This window comes from Mobula birostris, chromosome 6 (genome assembly GCF_030028105.1).
Source record: "Mobula birostris isolate sMobBir1 chromosome 6, sMobBir1.hap1, whole genome shotgun sequence".
Classification (NCBI taxonomy): Eukaryota; Metazoa; Chordata; class Chondrichthyes; order Myliobatiformes; family Myliobatidae; genus Mobula; species Mobula birostris.
This window is the reverse complement of record NC_092375.1, coordinates 143,647,702-143,665,856: the sequence shown is the minus strand read 5'-3', so window position 1 is coordinate 143,665,856 and position 18,155 is coordinate 143,647,702. Positions and strand designations below refer to the sequence as shown.

At 42.9% G+C, this 18,155-nt stretch overlaps 1 protein-coding gene across 4 annotated transcripts in view; it reads left to right on the top strand.

Annotated features, from left to right (window-relative positions):
• Nucleotides 1-18,155, top strand: part of LOC140199424 (collagen alpha-3(VI) chain-like) — a 196,715-nt gene that overhangs the window by 33,732 nt on the left and 144,828 nt on the right. For 3 of the 4 annotated variants that reach the window (XM_072261494.1, XM_072261495.1, XM_072261493.1), the window contains exon 4: nucleotides 14,701-15,300. The exons of the other annotated variant lie outside the window; for it this stretch is intronic. In XM_072261494.1, coding sequence (XP_072117595.1) covers nucleotides 14,701-15,300 — 600 coding nt within the window. The remainder of the gene's footprint in view (nucleotides 1-14,700; nucleotides 15,301-18,155) is intronic. 4 annotated transcript variants of the gene reach the window in all.

Here is an 18,155-nt window from a genome sequence, read left to right as displayed (position 1 = left end):
GTACAAGTATTAATTCTTATTTGTATACGTTGGATGTTGTCAGATCTTCGAATGTCAGAATAAATTTAAAGGACAAATCAGAGGTGCTCTGATTTTGGGAGGCGCATTTAAGGTTGCTGCTGAAATTGCTTCAGGTAGCGGCCCTAGACCTTACTGTCACATAGAAGATACCAGTCCCTTCCTTCATCCTCTGACAGATGAAGTAATGACAAGGCATCTGCCTGTCTCATTGATAATGAATTGAATGGAAATTATCTCCCTGGATATTGGGAAAATGTAGGGCTGGGAATGTGAAGGAGAAATGATGAAGGAAACCTGAAAAATTAAAATTGAAATGATGAGAATTTGTTTAACATTACCTCAAATGCTGAAGTTTTGTCCCCAAATAATGTGATAATTTAAACCTGGAGATCTATGATGTGAAAAGAAATGGTAAAATGCAAGAAACTTTGGAGCCAATTGGAGAGTTAGGAAATCTTTTTGTCTTCTCAGTGCTCGACCTATCTGTTGCTATTAACATTCAAGAGCTTTGCTTCCACCATCATTAAGCTGTGTGCACACCATGTACTTTTACACACTTGCTTGTGTTGTAAGAAGGGCTGTGAAACAATGCACAATGTTAATCATAATTTAAAGGTTTTAACTTATTCTGCATTCTTTGATTTAAGACAGAAGTGAACATACGGTGACATGATGCAGTTCAGAATGTGGGTGCATTGATGATCAGTGCAACAAGATGGGAGTTGGACCAAGACTCGGTTTCTATTTCACTCTGTTCATGTTCACAGCTCTGTTAAACAGAGGAGGTACCAGGATGAGATTTTTGCCATTTTTCAGTGGTGTGGAGAGGGAGAACAGAAGGGAAAAATTGAGCCTTAGTCAACCATGGCAGCAGCTCTGCCAGCTAAAGATAGAATTTCAAACTTCTAAAATTGGAGATGAATTAAATGAATTGTGTGCTGCAAGGACCATCACAGTGCAGAGAGATCATGAGATCAGAATCATCTTAAATACTCCAAGGAAGGGTCATTTCCTTTGCTGTTATCTGACCCCCTTCATCTGAAATGTCCATTGTTGGCACACATCACTGTGTTCTTTCAGACAGCTTTCAATGCAGTTCTTCATTAATCAGAAGTGACTATCTGATTTGTATATCAGTCAGGCCTTGTCTAACCAAACAGACATACAGTACATGCTGCCATGGAAACACCCTATTCTTTCACCATTGAAATCTTGTTTGAATCCACATGCTAATGATGAACTGAATGTCAATTTCTGCATTCCGATCCAGCATCTTTAACCTGAAACTTTATTTTTTACTTTTTCCGTGGATGCTGTCTGCCCTGGGATTTTCCAGCATTTTCAGTTTTTGCTGCTGAGATTATTATTCGACATAGATCTCTCCAATCTGCTCTATTTTGTAGATGAACTAACAGACCACAATAGAGACCACAGCTGGTAGAAGGAAGTCCACCTCCCTGCATTAATATATGTGCATCATGTTAACAGACAAGGTCAAGATTTCATTTTAACTTTTAAGCTATTAATCAGACAAACATTTTCAAAATTGCAAAGGGAGTAGTGATTATAAATGTGGAGATTTCAATAGTGTTTACAGAAGGGATGTTTGCATTTCAATGTTTGAAGCAGGTACAGACTTGTTGCTCTGCAATTAAGATATCCCAAACACATTTTCTATACTTCAACTTATTGGAGTTTACTGTTAGCTATTAATTTTTTGAATTCTATTCATTGAATGCAAAAAAGAGAATTCATTGTATCAATATGAGTGTCCTACTTAGGTAAACAACAGGAATTCTGCAGATGCTGGAATTTCAAGCAACACACATCAAAGTTGCTGGTGAACGCAGCAGGCCAGGCAGCATCTCTAGGAAGAGGTGCAGTCGACGTTTCAGGCCGAGACCCTCCGTCAGGACTAACTGAAGGAAGAGTTAGTAAGGGATTTGAAAGTTGGAGGGGGAGGAGGAGATCCAAAATGATAGGAGAAGACAGGAGGGGGAGGGATGGAGCCAAGAGCTGGACAGGTGATTGGCAAAAGGGATACGAGAGGATCCTGGGACAGGAGGTCTGGGAAGAAAGACGAGCGGTGGGGGGAAACCCAGAGGATGGGCAAGGGGTATAGTCAGAGGGACAGAGGGAGAAAAAGGAGAGTGAGAGAAAGAATGTGTGTATAAAAATAAATAACGGATGGGGTCCGAGGGGGAGGTGGGGCATTAGCGGAAGTTAGAGAAGTCGATGTTCATTACGAGGAGGAGGTGGGGCATCCACATCCCATTCCCATTCTGATATGTCTATCCACGGCCTCCTCTACTGTAAAGATGAAGCCACACTCAGGCTGGAGGAACAACACCTTATATTCCGTCTGGGTAGCCTCTAACCTGATGGCATGAACATCAACTTCTCTGACTTCTACTAATGCCCCACCTCCCCCTCATACCCCATCTGTTATTTATTTTTATACACACATTCTTTCTCTCACTCTCCTTTTTCTCCCTCTGTCCCTCTGACTATACTCCTTGCCCATCCTCTGGCTCCCCCCCCCACCCCCGTCTTTCTCCCCGGACCTCCTATCCCATGATCCTCTCGTATCCCCTTTGCCAATCACCTGTCCAGCTCTTGGCTCCATTCCTCCCCCTCCCCCTCCCACTTTCAAATCTCTTACTCACTCTTCCTTCAGTTAGTCCTGACGAAGGGTCTCGGCCTGAAACGTCGACTGTACCTCTTCCTAGAGATGCTGCCTGGCCTGCTGCGTTCACCAGCAACTTTGATGTGTGTCCTACTTAGGTAGTTAGGTTAGAAGATTTAAATTATAATCGCATTAAAGTGAGCAAGTGCAGATCCAAGATTAGGGAACATAGCTCAAATAAAGATTCATCATACTTTTTTGCAACTAATGCATCCAATGATTTGTTGTACAGAAGGTCACATTTCAGATGATGGAAGGATAAAGTTAATATGAACGAGATTACAAATTCCATCCATAAGCTTCAAGCCAACAGTCACGGAATATGTCTGATATGATGGTTGGCTGCTTGGAAGCGATACTTGCGGTACACAAAGGAACAGCACACGCACAAAATTGTGGGAAGTAAGAGAGGAAATGGGAAAAGTAGGTAACAGAACTATTCCGCAGAAATAACTTGTATGTCATAAATTAGGACAATGCTGCTCTAGCCATTCGGTAAGCTGTTCCTCCCTCTTCACTTCATTCTGAATGGTACTATCCACTGTTGTCACCAGGGATACCTTGGTACTAATTTAAACTTAAGAGCTATTGTGCAAGCCAATACATTCTAAAATGCTGCCCTATTTGGATACTTAATGAATCTATTACTGTCACCAAAAAATATTAATGAAAATTGACCATTATGTTCACCTACAGAGCAGTGACTAGATATTAATTGTAGTTCATTACCTGTGATGGTGCCTGTGGGGTTCTTTGGAGAAAAAAAAGGTACTATATATATGCTAGTTCCACACCACAGATCTTTTTGTAAGAAACTTTTATGAATTGTATACCTACACTGTAGCTCCATGAAAAGCTACTGTATGTATTCGTCAGCTCTCAGTGACAATGCTGATCATAACATGGTCAGAGCAGAAATTAATCTGTTAGTGTTAGAGTACATGAGGAAATACAGATGCTGGCAACTATATAGTTAAATTTATCTTTTTTTTTTCTCCCTCCCCCCAGAGGGCTGCAATATCTTCCTGTTTTTATAATCAGTCTTTGCAGACCATTAGCTTTGTTTAAGTAGCTGATGACATCATGGAGAAAGTGATTAAATACAACAAGAAACAAAGTTAACAAACAACTTTATTACAATGTTAATCACCACCTTAGTCTCTAGGTGTAAAATTCATAGACTATATAGCCATATAATGTATGCTAGGCAAATACCAAAACATGTACCAACTATTCAGTAAAATGAACACTCATTATTTTGACATATTTGCTGCAAGACACATTGCATTCTACCAATATTTAAGTATGCTAAAGTGCAGAGTGGAGCTGGTTGCACCTTGAGTCTTGAAGCCACCCTGAAGGGCTTGCCCCTCCTCGGAATGCAGCCCACTAGAATAGTTAATATTTGCAGCTTATGCACAGACATTGTGCAAAAGGCTCATTAAGGTCCCAAGTGCGATATTAGAGCCAAGTCCCACAAAGTACACTCACTGTGCCATTTCCTAGCAGCGCACATTTAATGTCAGTTCCGAAACCTCAAGTGTATGCATTGTTTACCCTGCAGGCATGATACATGAAAATATCATCATACTGATAACAGAAATCTTAAGATATGAGGATCTGTGGCTTTGGGATGATTTCCACTTCTGACATGAAAGGGCACACACTTAATGCTGGGTGTGCTCCTTGTGATGTTCCAAACATTATAATTGGAGACTTGTGTGCGGCTTGTCCACGATTTCCAATTCCCTCTCCCAACATGAGTCCATAATTGGTAAATGCACTTTCAAGGGTTGGCAGCAAGTTCAGCCCAAGCTCAGTGTAGCATTCAGCCACAGAAATACCATAAGATCATAAGACATAGGAGCAGAATTTGGCCTTTCAGCTATCTGCTCTGCCATTTGATCTTGGCTGACCCGTTTCCCTCTCAATCACATTTTCCTATCTTCTCCCTGTAACCTTTCACACCCTGACTTTGCAGAATCTATCCAACTCGAACCTTAAGTATACTCAATGACCTGTCCTCCACAGTCACCTGTCGCAACTTAGTCTACATCTTCACCATTCTCTTGCAAACTAAATTCCTTCTCATTTCTGTTCTAAATTTCTGAGTTTGTGCCCTCTGGACCTAGACTCTCCCATTATAGGAAACCTGCTCTCCACAGCCATTCTATCTACACCTTTTGACTCAATCAGTTTCAATGAAATCTTCTAAATTCAAGGAAGTAAAGGCCGAGAACCATCCCAACCATTGTGTACATCTACATGAAATGCAGTCAGAGGAAAGCAGCATCCATCATCAAAGATCCCCACCACCCAGGCCATGCTCTCTTCTCACTGATGCCATCAGGTAGAAGGTACAAGAACCTCAGTACTCAGGTTCAAGTACAATTATTACCCCTCAATCATCAAGCTCTTGAATAAAAGGGGATAACTACACTCACTTGCTCCATCTTCAAGCTGTTCCCACAACCAATGATCTCACTTTAAGAACTCTTTATCTCATTATCACATGTTCTTGTTATTTATTGCTATTTATTTATATTTGCATTTGCACAGTCTGTTGTCTTCTGCACTGTGGTTGATCTTTCATTAATCCTGTTAAATTTACTATTTCATAGATTTGCTGAATATGCTCACGGGAAAATGAATCTCAGGGTTGTATATATGTACTTCGATAATAAAACTTACTTTGACTTTGACTTTAACTACCTCTGCAGCATCATTTTCCAGTCATTATCTACTCTCATCTTTCTGTTTATATATCTGAAAAGTCTTTAGGTATCTTCTTTGATATTATTGGCTAGCTTAACTTCATATTTCATCTTTTCCCTCCTTTTGGCTTTTTTAGTTGTCTACTGCTGGTTTTGAAAAGCTTCCTAATCCTCTAACTTCCCACTAATTTTTGCTCTTTTACATGCCCTCCTTTTGGCTTTTATGTTGGCTTTGACTTCCCTGATCAGTCACGATTCTCTCATCCGGTCTTTGGAATAGTTTTTCTTTGTGATGAATCTATTCGACACATTCCAAATTGCTCCAAGAAACTCCAGCCATTGCTGCTCTGCAGTCATCCCTGCTAGTGTCACCTTCCAATCTACTTTGGCCAGCTCTGCTATCATGCTTCTGTAATTCCCTTTATTCTACTGTAGTACTAATACATTTGACTTTAGCTTCTCCTTCTCAAATTGTGGGTGAATTCTATCCTATTATGACCACTCTTTCCTAAAGGTTCCTTTACCTTAAGCTCCCTAATCAAACCTGGTTCATTACACAACACCAAATCCAGAATAGCTGATCCCTTAGTGAGCTCAAACACAAAGTTCTCTTAAAAAGCCATCTCCTAGGCATTCTACAATTTCTCTCCCTTGGTATCCAAAATCAGCCCCAACCTGATTTACCCAATATACCTGCATATTGAAATCTCTTATGGCTATTGTAACATTGTCCTTTTGACATGCATTTTCTTTCTCCTGCTGTCATTCGTGGCTAATGTCCTGGTCACTCCCATTAGGGTCTTTTTACACTTGCAGTTTTTTTTAACTCTACCCACAGCGATTCTAAATCCTCCAATCACATGTCACCTCTTTCTACGGATTTGATTTAAATTTTTACCAACAAAGCCACACCACCCTCTCTGCCTGCCTGCCTGTCCTTTTGATACAAAATCTATGCTCATCTATAATCTTGTTTCAGCCACGACTCAGTGATGCCCACATTGTCATACCTACAAGCAAATTTCTAACTGTGCTACACGATAATCTACCTTATTTACTATGCTGCGTGAATTCAAATACAAAACTTTTAGTGCTGTATTTGTCACATTTTTTGATTTATTCCCCATTACACTGCAACACATCCACACTGACTGCAATTCTCACTACACTCTGCCTCTGATTGTGTACCATCTACTCCATCCTCAGCTCTATCACTCTGCTTCCCACCTCCCCAACAGTTTTAGCAAACCTGTTCACAGGGGTATTGGTCCCCCTCAGGTACGGTGTAACCTGTCCATTTTGTACAGGTCATACCTTTTCCAGAAGAGATCCTAATGATCCAGAAATCTGAAATCCTGCCTGCTGCTAAATCATCCTTTTCGTACCCTCATCGGAAGCAGTCCAGAGATGACTACCCTGGTGATCCTGCTTTTCAACTTTCTGTCTTGCTCCCTAAGTTCTCTCTTCAGGACTGCCTCCCTTTTCCTACCTATGTCACTGGTGCCAATATGTACCAAGACTTCTGGCTGCTCACCCTCTGGCTTTTGTATGCCATAGACCCGATTCACGATATCCCTGGAAGGTAACAGACCATACTGGTGTCTCTATCATGGCCGCAAAATCTCGTGTCTATATTCTAACTATGGAATCCTCTGTCACTACTGCAGTCCTCTTTTCCCCACTTCCCTTCTGAGCCATAAGACTCAGTCCCAAAGACTTGGGCTCTGAGGCTTCCTTTTGGTAGGTCATCCCCTTAACGGTATCCAAAATGGTTCATTGAGGGAAACAACCAAGGGTGTACTCTGCACTGGCTGCCCATTTCTTTTCTTTCTCCTGACAATCACCCAGGTACCTGCCTTGACAACTTAGGAATGACTACTTCCTGTAGCTCCTATCTATTGCCTCCTCAGGTTTCCATATGAGCCAGAGGCCATCAAGCTGCAGCTCCAGTTCCTTAACATTCAAACACTGAGACGGTGATGTGCCTCTCATGTGAGATGTGGCAGCCTTGGGGGAACGCCCCTCTCCCGCAGAGTCACATCTGCCAGAAGTGCATATGGCTGGGCGATCTGGAAGACCGTGTAAGGAATCTGGAGCAGCAGCTGGATGACCTTCGACTCATAAGGGAGAATGAGGCAGTCATAGATGAGGGCTACAGGGAGGTAGTCACACCTAGGCTGTCGGAAGCAGGTCATTGGGTGACAGTCAGAGGGGGGAAAGCGAAGGTGAGCAGACAGGTAGTGCAGAGCACCCCTGTAGCCATTCTCCTGAATAATAAGTATACCTTCCTGGATACTGTTGAGGGGACGACCGACCAGGTGTGAGCCACGGTGGCAGGGCGTCCGGCACTGAGTCTGACCCTGTGGTGTGGAAGGGTGGGATGGAGAAGAGGAGAGCTGTCGTCATTCGAGACTCTATAGTCAGGGGAGCAGACAGGAGATTTTGTGGACATGAGAAGGACACCTGCATAGTTTGTTGCCTCCCGGGTGCCAGGGTCCATGATGTCTCTGATCGGGTGCAGGACATCCTGGTACGAGAGGGAAAGTAACCAGAAGTCGTGATACATGTTGGGACCAACGACATAGGCAGGAAGAAGGATGAGGTCCTGAAGGGTGAATTTCGGGAACTGGGCAGAAGGCTGAAGAACAGGACCTCAAGAGTGGCGTTCTCAGGATTGCTGCCAGAGCTACACGACAGTGATGGTAAGAATTGGAGGACATGGCAGTTGAATGCATGGCTGAGAAGTTGGTGCAGGGAGCAGGGTTTTAGGTTTTTGGATCATTAGGATCTCTTCTGGGGAAGGTGGGACCTGTACAGATTGGGTGGGTTGCACCTGAACTCGAGGGGGAGCAATATCCTAGCAGATAGGTTCGCTGGCATGGTTCGGGAGAGTTTAAACTAATTTGCAAGGGGAATGGGACCCAGAGCGATAGAGCAGTGAAAGAAATGCATGGAGTAAAGCCAGGTCTAACATATAGAGAGGCTTTGAGGAAAGAGAAGCAGAAAAAATGGTGTAAAGACAGTAAGGTAGAAGGGCTGAAATGTGTGTACCTCAATGCAAGAAGCATCAGGAACAAAGGTGATGAACTGAGAGCTTGGATACATACACGGAATTATGATGTAGTGGCCATTACAGAGACCTGGCTGGCACCAGGGCAGGAATGGATTCTCAATATTCCTGGATTTCAGTGCTTTAAAAGGGATAGAGAGGGTGGAAAAAGGGGAGGAGGGGTGGCATTACTGGTCAGGGATACTATTACAGCTGCAGAAAGGGTGGGTAATGTAGCAGGATCCTCTTTTGAGTCAGTATGGGTGGAAGTCAGGAACAGGAAGGGAGCAGTTACTCTATTGGGGGTATTCTATAGGCCCCCTGGTAGCAGCAGAGATACAGAGGAGCAGATTGGGAGGCAGATTTTGGAAAGGTGCAAAAATAACAGGGTTGTTATCATGGCTGACTTTAACTTCCCTAATGTTGATTGGCACCTGATTAGTTCCAAGGGTTTAGATGGGGCAGAGTTTGTTAAGTGTGTCCAGGATGGATTCCTGTCGCAGTATGTGGACAGGCTGACTAGGAGGAATGCCATACTAGATCTAGTACTAGGTAATGAACCGGGTCAGGTCACAGATCTCTCAGTGGGTGAGCATCTGGGGGACAGTGACCACTGCTCCCTGGCCTTTAGCATTATCATGGAAAAGGATAGAATCAGAGAGGACAGGAAAATTTTTAATTGGGGAAGGGCAAATTATGAGGCTATAAGGCTAGAACTTGTGAGTGTGAATTGGGATGATGTTTTTGCAGGGAAATGTACTATGGATATGTGGTCGATGTTTAGAGATCTCTTGCAGGATGTTAGCGATAAATATGTCCCGGTGAGGAAGATAAAGAATGGTAGGGTGAAGGAACCATGGGTGACAAGTGAGGTGGAAAATCTAGTCAGGTGGAAGAAGGCAGCATACATGAGGTTTAGGAAGCAGGGATCAGATAGATCTATTGAGGAATATAGGGAAGCAAGAAAGGAGCTTAAGAAGGGGCTGAGAAGAGCAAGAAGGGAGCATGAGAAAGCCTTGGCGAGTAGGGTAAAGGAAAACCCCAAGGCATTCTTCAATTATGTGAAGAACAAAAGGATGAGAGGAGTGAAGGTAGGACCGATTAGAGATAAAAGTGGAAAGATGTGCCTGGAGGCTGTGGAAGTGAGCGAGGTCCTCAATGAATACTTCTCTTCGGTATTCACCAATGAGAGGGAACTTGATGATGGTGAGGACAATATGAGTGAGGTTGATGTTCTGGAGCATGTTGATATTAAGGGAGAGGAGGTGTTGGAGTTGTTAAAATACATTAGGACAGATAAGTTCCCGGGGCCTGACGGAATATTCCCCAGGCTGCTCCACAAGGCGAGTGAAGAGATTGCTGAGCCTCTGGCTAGGATCTTTATGTCCTCGTTGTCCAAGGGAATGGTACCGGAGGATTGGAGGGAGGTGAATGTTGTCCCCTTGTTCAAAAAAGGTAGTAGGGATAGTCCAGGTAATTATAGACCAGTGAGCCTTATATCTGTGGTGGGAAAGCTGTTGGAAAAGTTTCTTAGAGATAGGATCTCTGGGCATTTAGAGAATCATAGTCTGATCAGGGACAGTCAGCATGGCTTTGTGAAGGGCAGATCGTGTCTAACAAGCCTGATTGAGGAGGTGACCAGGCATATAGATGAGGGTAGTGCAGTGGATGTGATCTATATGGATTTTAGTAAGGCATTTGACAAGGTTCCACATGGTAGGCTTATTCAGAAAATCAGAAGGCATGGGATCCAGGGAGGTTTGGCCAGGTGGATTCAGAATTGGCTTGCCTGCAGAAGGCAGAGGGTCGTGGTGGAGGGAGTACATTCAGATTGGAGGATTGTGATGAGTGGTGTCCCACAAGGATCTGTTTTGGGACCTCTACTTTTCGTGATTTTTATTAACGACCTGGATGTGGGGGTAGAAGGGTGGGTTGGCAAGTTTGCAGACGACACAAAGGTTGGTAGTGTTGTAGATAGTGTAGAGGATTGTCAAAGATTGCAGAAAGACATTGATAGCATGCAGAAGTGGGCTGAGAAGTGGCAGATGGAGTTCAACCCAGAGAAGTGTGAGTGTGAGCTGGTACACTTTGGAAGGACAAACTCCAAGGCAGAGTACAAAGTAAATGGCAGGATACTTGGTAGTGTGGAGGAGCAGAGGGATCTGGGGGTACATGTCCACAGATCCCTGAAAGTTGCCTCACAGGTAGATAGGGTAGTTAAGAAAGCCTATGGGGTGTTAGCTTTCATAAGTCGAGGGATAGAGTTTAAGAGTCACGATGTAATGATGTAGCTCTATAAAACTCTGATTAGGCCACACTTGGAGTATTGTGTCCAGTTCTGGTCGCCTCACTATAGGAAGGATGTGGAAGCATTGGAAAGGGTGCAGAGGAGATTTACCAGGATGCTGCCTGGTTTAGAGCGTATGGATTATGATCAAGATTAAGGGAGCTAGGGCTTTACTCTTTGGAGAGAAGGAGGATGAGAGGAGACATGATAGAGGCGCACAAGATAATAAGAGGAATAGATAGAGTGGATAGCCAGCGCCTCTTCCCCAGGGCACCACTGCTCAATACAAGAGGACATGTCTTTAAAGTAAGGGGTGGGAAGTTCAAGGGGGATATTAGAGGAAGGTTTTTTACTCAGAGAGTGGTTGGTGCGTGGAATGCACTGCCTGAGTCAGTGGTGGAGGCAGGTACACTAGTGAAGTTTAAGAGACTACTAGACAGGTATATAGAGGAATTTAAGGTGGGGGGTTATATGGGAGGCAGGGTTTGAAGGTTGGCACAACATTGTGGGCCGAAGGGCCTGTACTGTGCTGTACTATTCTATGTTCTATGTTCCATTAACATGTTCTCTGAGGAGCTGCAGCTTGGTGCACCGAGTGTATATGTGGTTAGCTGGGACTCTAGAGGTCTCTCAGAATTCCCACATCTCACACAAAGAACATAATACAGCCCCTGGAGACATTCTCACAGCTCTAACTATGTACTAGCAAAAAAGTATAAAGAATGAAGAAGAGGAAACTTATCAGATATGTACCTCACCCAAGCCTCCCCACTCTAACACTGGTCTGCTCACAGAATAGCTGCTCCCCTTGTTCCTGCTTTATTTTTATTTGCCCTTGCTAAAGAATCACAGTTTGTTCGGACTGTCGGAAAACTCAGAGAGCAGGGGAATGCTCCTTTTTAAAATCTCGTTCACAGACCCGTGAGTTGCCTTCGCTCTCTCTCCTGATTCGATTGGGCCACTGGAAAATACATGGCCTACAAGACCTCTTTTTGTGTCACTGGTTGAGCTCCTTTGCTATAAAGAAAAAAAATATGAAAAGTAAATATCCCTCCGTCTTATAGTTTTTACATAAATCTATAGTTTTATACTTTTCTATGTTCACGAACTGGAAGAAATGACATTTTTCTACTGCCTGTCAAATAGGCACATGAAATACAGGTTTAAACAGTTGACTGATCCAACTGCTAGCCTGTCCTATCAATTATTCTTTGTTACCAGCACCAATTCATTCAGAAAGTCCTAAATGGCCTTCAACATACTTAAGTGATTTGCTGTCGCTGAGTTTGGAGTCTGCAATTTTTCTCTGCTGTACGTAAAACACATTGAGTCCTCAACCGTTATAGAACTAGAGTCCTTAGAGTTCAAAATGAAGCCATTTGATCCATTAAACTTTTTGTCAATACCACACACTCATCTCCCCATATCCAAATCTTTTCCACATGGCCATATCAATTCCCTTTTGAAAAGGAGCGATAAAGTCTGCTTCCAGATCTGTTCAGGCACACAATTAATTCAAACTTGTTTCTCAATTCTCAATTCAGTTCATTTTTTTTGCTCTTCCTAGAATCCTTTACTTTGAAGACACCCGTCAAATTAACTCAAAATGCTGTCTGCACAAAAGAGAATAATTCCAGTTTGTCATATCAGTCCACATTTCTTGTGCCTGAACAAATGTCATATCCATGTCATTGCTGACCCTTTTATTCCTATGGGCTTAAATATATCTGACTTCCTAGTAATGTGTCATCATGTTTCGTACCTTTTAAAGTCTTTTGTTCTTACAAACCTTCTGTACCTTTATCAGAAATTCCATGATGCTTGCAAATCAAACTTAACAAATTTATTCTGATTTTCCTCTGTTAATCCATGCTTGTTCAGGTGATTATTACTTAGATCAGATTATTGTTTTCAGCATCTTTCCCACACCTGAAGTAGTAATTGGATTGTATTTACATGAACATGCAGGTAATGTTTACGAACTTCTAGTCCTTTGCAACACCACAGTGCCCAAGAAGGACTGGAAAATTACAGCTAATATCTGCACAACTGTGACCCTTATTTTCTCAGCAACTTTGAGCTGCTGACATCCATCTGTATTGTCAGTCCTTCTGGTTTGTCTCCTTGATCACTGTTCATCTTCTTCATTATACCTACGAACATGGGCAACATTTTCTCCTTCATGAAAAACAGATTATCTGAGTTTGCAATGCGCCGATAGATGGATCTTCTGAACACACTTTAGAAATTCTTCTCTACTTCATTTATACTTTCACTATCCCAAATTATATCAGGACAGTTGAGGCTCATATTATCATATTCTATCATTTTGCCTCTGTGCACAATTTTCTATGTGTAGAAGTGGCATAGAACTTTACTGATAGCTCTGTTATTTCTGAACTAGAGCACTATTCATAGATCCTATGCTTCTCCCTGGAGCTTTCTCCTTCCAATGTTCTCCCCTATCAGAACTTCCATATGGTATCTCTCTGTCCTTTACTCACTTTACTGCAAATCTTGTCTGTACCCAGTCATGTAATCAAGTTCCATGTTTGATCAAGTTCCATGTAATCTCCTCAGAATCATAATCCAGACTGTAGCTCACCAATCACTTTTATCGTTTTTATAATATCCTGCATTTTCACCTCCTATTTTCTCCTGTTCTCTCCAAACTACTCTCAATTTGACTGTGTTGTTATCCAAACTGTACTTTGCTAATCAACTGCTGCATCCTGATTCCCATTTCCCATCTCTTCCACCCACACCCCTACTCCCGGCACTCCTATCACATTAGTTAACCCCTTCTACATGGCACTATTAACCCCTACTGTTTGGGGTATTAGTCTCATTTGGAACTGCAGCTCCTATATTGTTAGAGGGCCACAGTTAACACACGTGCGTGCCATTATTGGTCCGATGCAGTCTGGTAAAAGCGTCAGTGCACCAAGAGTGGCTAACTCCTTCGACTCATCAGCCCACTTCCACTGCTTGAGCTGTTATCCCATGAGATACTTCCCTGTTATGCATTATCAAGCTTCGTATCAATATTGTATTTCGAAATGGGGAGCAGAAGTGTCTAATAGTCAAGCATAAAATAAAAAAGCAGCCCATCAATAGAAATGCAAACAATTGAAAGAATAACGCTACAGAAAACCTTCCAAAAATTTCATTGCAAAATCTTTTCAGACTCCCAATTTGGCGGAGTTATGTGTTCCTGTCCAGATTTCGACTTAGGGGTTCTCAGCTGTTCTTTGCAGGCAGCGCTCTGTATCACTCGGTTGATGTTAACTTTGTCCACTTGGTTCAGTGTTTTGATACGACTTTCCTCCTCAATAAATGTCATCCAGATATACAGTTCAAAAGAAAGCAAAAAGCTCCCGGAAAAGAAATGCAAAAAAGGAGAAAAATGAAATGAACTTTGAAAATTATCCCGCTGCTTTATATTTTGAATTGCCACGTCCAGTGAGATTTTCATTCCCTGTTCAGCCAGCCGCCAGATCACCGTTTTTAAGCAGCAGTTCCACTCCAATTTGTTTCTTTGTATTTTTGATATTCCCTCTCCCCCTCCACAATTCTGAGAGCTGAATGAATACTTCTAAATTGCTTTTTTAAAAAATAAACAAAATTTAATTAATTAAATTTAAATTTAAAAATTAAATAATTAAACCGCAAAAAAACTTCCGAATCAGTTTGGTGGGGGAGGGACTGGGGAAGGCACAAATGAATAGCAATCTGGCCCAACAGTTGTAAGTATTTAAAATAGTCAAAAAATGCAGAATGAAGCATAAAGCTGGCAGACTGACCGACACCGCTTTATTTTAATGTTCTGTTCACTGTGATGAGTTTGATGCTGAGTTTTGGGAGAGTGCTCAGCTGTTAATCCTTGCATGGAGGTCACCTGTTTTAACATGTTCACCTTTTGCATTTGTCTTTCTTTTTAAAGCGCAAGAATCGGCTGACCTAATTTTCTTAATTGACGGATCTGCCAGCGTTGGAAGTGTCAATTTTCAATATATACGCGATTTTATCGTAAATTTGATCGACAATCTCGAGATCGGCCCTGACAGAATCCAAATCGGTGTGGTACAATACAGCGATGAGCCCAACACCGAGTTCTATTTAAATACATACTCCACGAAAACAGAGGTTCTGGATGCTGTGAAAAGACTTCAACCAAAAGGCGGAGATGAAATAAATATTGGCACGGCCGTACAATTTTTAGTCGACAATCATTTTGTCAAGTCGGCCGGCAGCAGGGCATCAGAAGGGGTCCCACAGGCAGTAGTCATTATCATTTCTAGTGAGTCCAGTGATGATATAAATCAGGCAGAACTATTACTAAAGCAAGGTAGTATATATTCATTTTCTATTGGAGGTAGAGATGCCGACAATAATGAACTTGCTCAGCTTTCAACTGATCCGTCCTTTACTGCCTTGATCACCGAATTCCGTGATATTGCTCAGTTGCAGCAGCAGGTTTTACCAATGGTCTCGGCAGTGGCCCGAAGGGAAATATATCTTGAACCTCTGGTGCAGAGTGAAGGTATGTATGATCCAAATTTAGTCCCAACTGTTTGCAACCTAACAGGCATACAGGAGCCCTATGGTCAATTGGGAAGATTTTTGTTAATGATACTGCAAATGACCACACAGCAATGTTACCAGCTTGGAACACCAGACTTTATGGATGGTCATCTTGTTAAAATTTAAGTCATTGAACGTTATTGGAGATTCTGCAGGTGGGTAAACGCTGACAGAGGGGTAGAGGTAGGTAAAGAAATGTTTGTTTTAACAGGTAATTTATCGCAATAGAATATTTAAAACCAGGCTGAACCAGAGATGTAATGGAGTAAGATGTCGTAGGGTGGAGTTGGGAGTGGGGAAGCTCGTGTGCAGAAGATGCACTGGCATAAATCCACTGGGTTCAGTGGTCTATTTTTCTATTTTAAACATTGAATTGTGGAATAAAGTACCTTTGATTAAGGTAAAGTATGGGATGTGAAATATATTGAGGTCAAAATCAATGCACTCACTTTGAGGACTTCATGGCTTCAAGTTCTTTTGCACATTATTTTCTAAGATGATTCTTTCATTGAAATTTACAGGTTCTTTTCTATGTGCTCTCAAAGTCAATGAGATCAATGGCACATTTTTTTATTTTTATATATCTTAATATGTCATGGACCTCAGAGAGTGGGAGTCTGGCCTCTTTAACAGTGATTATAACATATTCCACTCTGAATATTAAATGGGCTGAGACTGGCAGCATGTTTGTGGAGTTGGTTTCCCCCCAGGAAAACAAATTGGAATAATTGATTAGGGAGATACATTCTTCCAGGCTTCCTTCCCTGGTTGGTGGTTGAGGGATATATTTGGTCATACTGGGAAGCAGCTAAAGGTAGGTATGCTCCTTGCTAATGCACACCCTTCTGAAGGGGCATGTTGCAATTTTAATTTGGGAACCTTCTCATCCGCTGTGAGCTTCCTCATAAAGTATTCCATAAAACTCCACATGTTATGTTGTCTTTCTTGCCAATGACTCTAGAACAGAAAGATTATGTTCAGGTTTGTTGAGAAGAATCATCTTGATTTCGACTGATTTGACAGTGGTTTTCGAAACCCAGTGTGAAACTATAGAAAAGATGAGACTTGATTTGGAAAAATAAAATGCCTTATTTTGTTCTAAACTTGATTTAGAATAAAATTGACAGAGAAAGACCAATCTAAATGTAATATTTAGAGAGTGAATGCTTGTCTTTCTCTCAGTAACAAAATAACAATCTCACCTAAACTCAATATGATGTTGGAGTGCTTGTGCTCATTCTGCACCACACTCCTATTGACTGCAGTATCATTTCCCCAGAAGCCATTATTGGAACCATTGCTGTGTATATTGCACCAAGACATGCAGTTGCAAGTGCAAAATAGATTATGCTGAGGAATCTGTTTGCATCCAGACAGGTTCAGCTGTGTGGGAGGTCTGCACAAAGCTTTTCCTCATGTAGTTGGGCACAATCTCTTTGCAGTTAGCAGTCCACCACTAGGGAATCAGAGGATGAAGGTTCAGACCATTGGTGGACTGATCTGGAGAAAGTGGGTAATGGCATAATGGGTAATGGCCAGCTACATTTTGAATAAGGAATTAGAAGTGGTAATGTAATGTCAACAGGCTCTTATTGAGGGTTCTGGGATACCTGGCAGCACATGGTAAAATAGGCCAAAGTCAGCATAGTTTCCTTAAGAGAAAAAACAATCTGTTCGAATCCTTTGAGGAAATAACAAGCAGGATAGACAAAGAAGAATAGGTGGATTTTCAGAAGGCTTTGAAATGGAGCCACACATGAGGCTTAACATGCTAAGAACCCATGGTATTACAGAAAAGATACTAGCTAGCATGGGTACAACATTGGCTGATTGGCAGGAGCCAAAGAAAGGGAATAAAACTAGCCTTTTCTGACTGATGTGGTCCACAGGTGTTGGTGTTAGGACTGCTTCTGTCATGGCCCGGTCCATGAAGTCCATATTCCAGTTCACGGTCCGGTCCATCGACCCTTGCTCCAGGTTTTCCTGTCTACCCTGTTTCTGTTCTTGTTGAGCTCTAATTGAGGCAGCTGATGCTCATTGGGGCTGGCTGCATAAATACCTTCAGAGACCAGGGTGTGGGTGATGGATTGTTCTTGTCCTTACTCCTTGTATCCCTTCCCCTGCCTTCTCTTTCCTGGCCTGAAGCCCTGCCTTGTCTTGCTGGTAACTCTCGCCTCGCCTGAAGTTCTGTCTTGCCTTGCATTACCTGAAACCTTGCCTTGTCTTACTGTCTTGTCCTGGAGCCACCCCGTACCTAGCTCCCTTCCTGTCCCTTGCCTCCGCCGGGTAAGTCAGGCCATCTTGCCATTACCCTCTGGTTGGTTCTGTCCCTTCCTAACCCTTGCCTCCGTCAGGTAAGCCAGGCCATCTTGCCATTACCTATGGTTGGTTCCGTCCCCTCCTGTCCCTTGCCTCCGTTGGGTGGTTATTCGCACCCTGCCCAGGAGTACTGCACCCTGCCCAGGGGAACCACGCACTGCCCAGGTGAAGATTCCAGCCTCCTGCCAAGCCTCGCCTCAAGTCTGTAGCCCCAAGCCTGAAGACTCCAGCCTCCTGCCAAGCCTCACCTCGAGTCTGTAGCCCCAAGCCTGAAGACTCCAGCCTCCTGCCAAGCCTCGCCTCGAGTCTGTAGCCCCAAGCCTGAAGACTCCAGCCTCCTGCCTCTTGCCAAGCCTCGCCTCAAGTCTCCTGCCAAGCCTTGCCTCAAGTCTCCTGCCTCCTGCCAAGCCTCGCCTCAAGTCTCCTGCCTCCTGCCAAGCCTCACCTCAAGTCTCCTGCCTCCTGCCAAGCCTCACCTCAAGTCTCCTGCTAAGC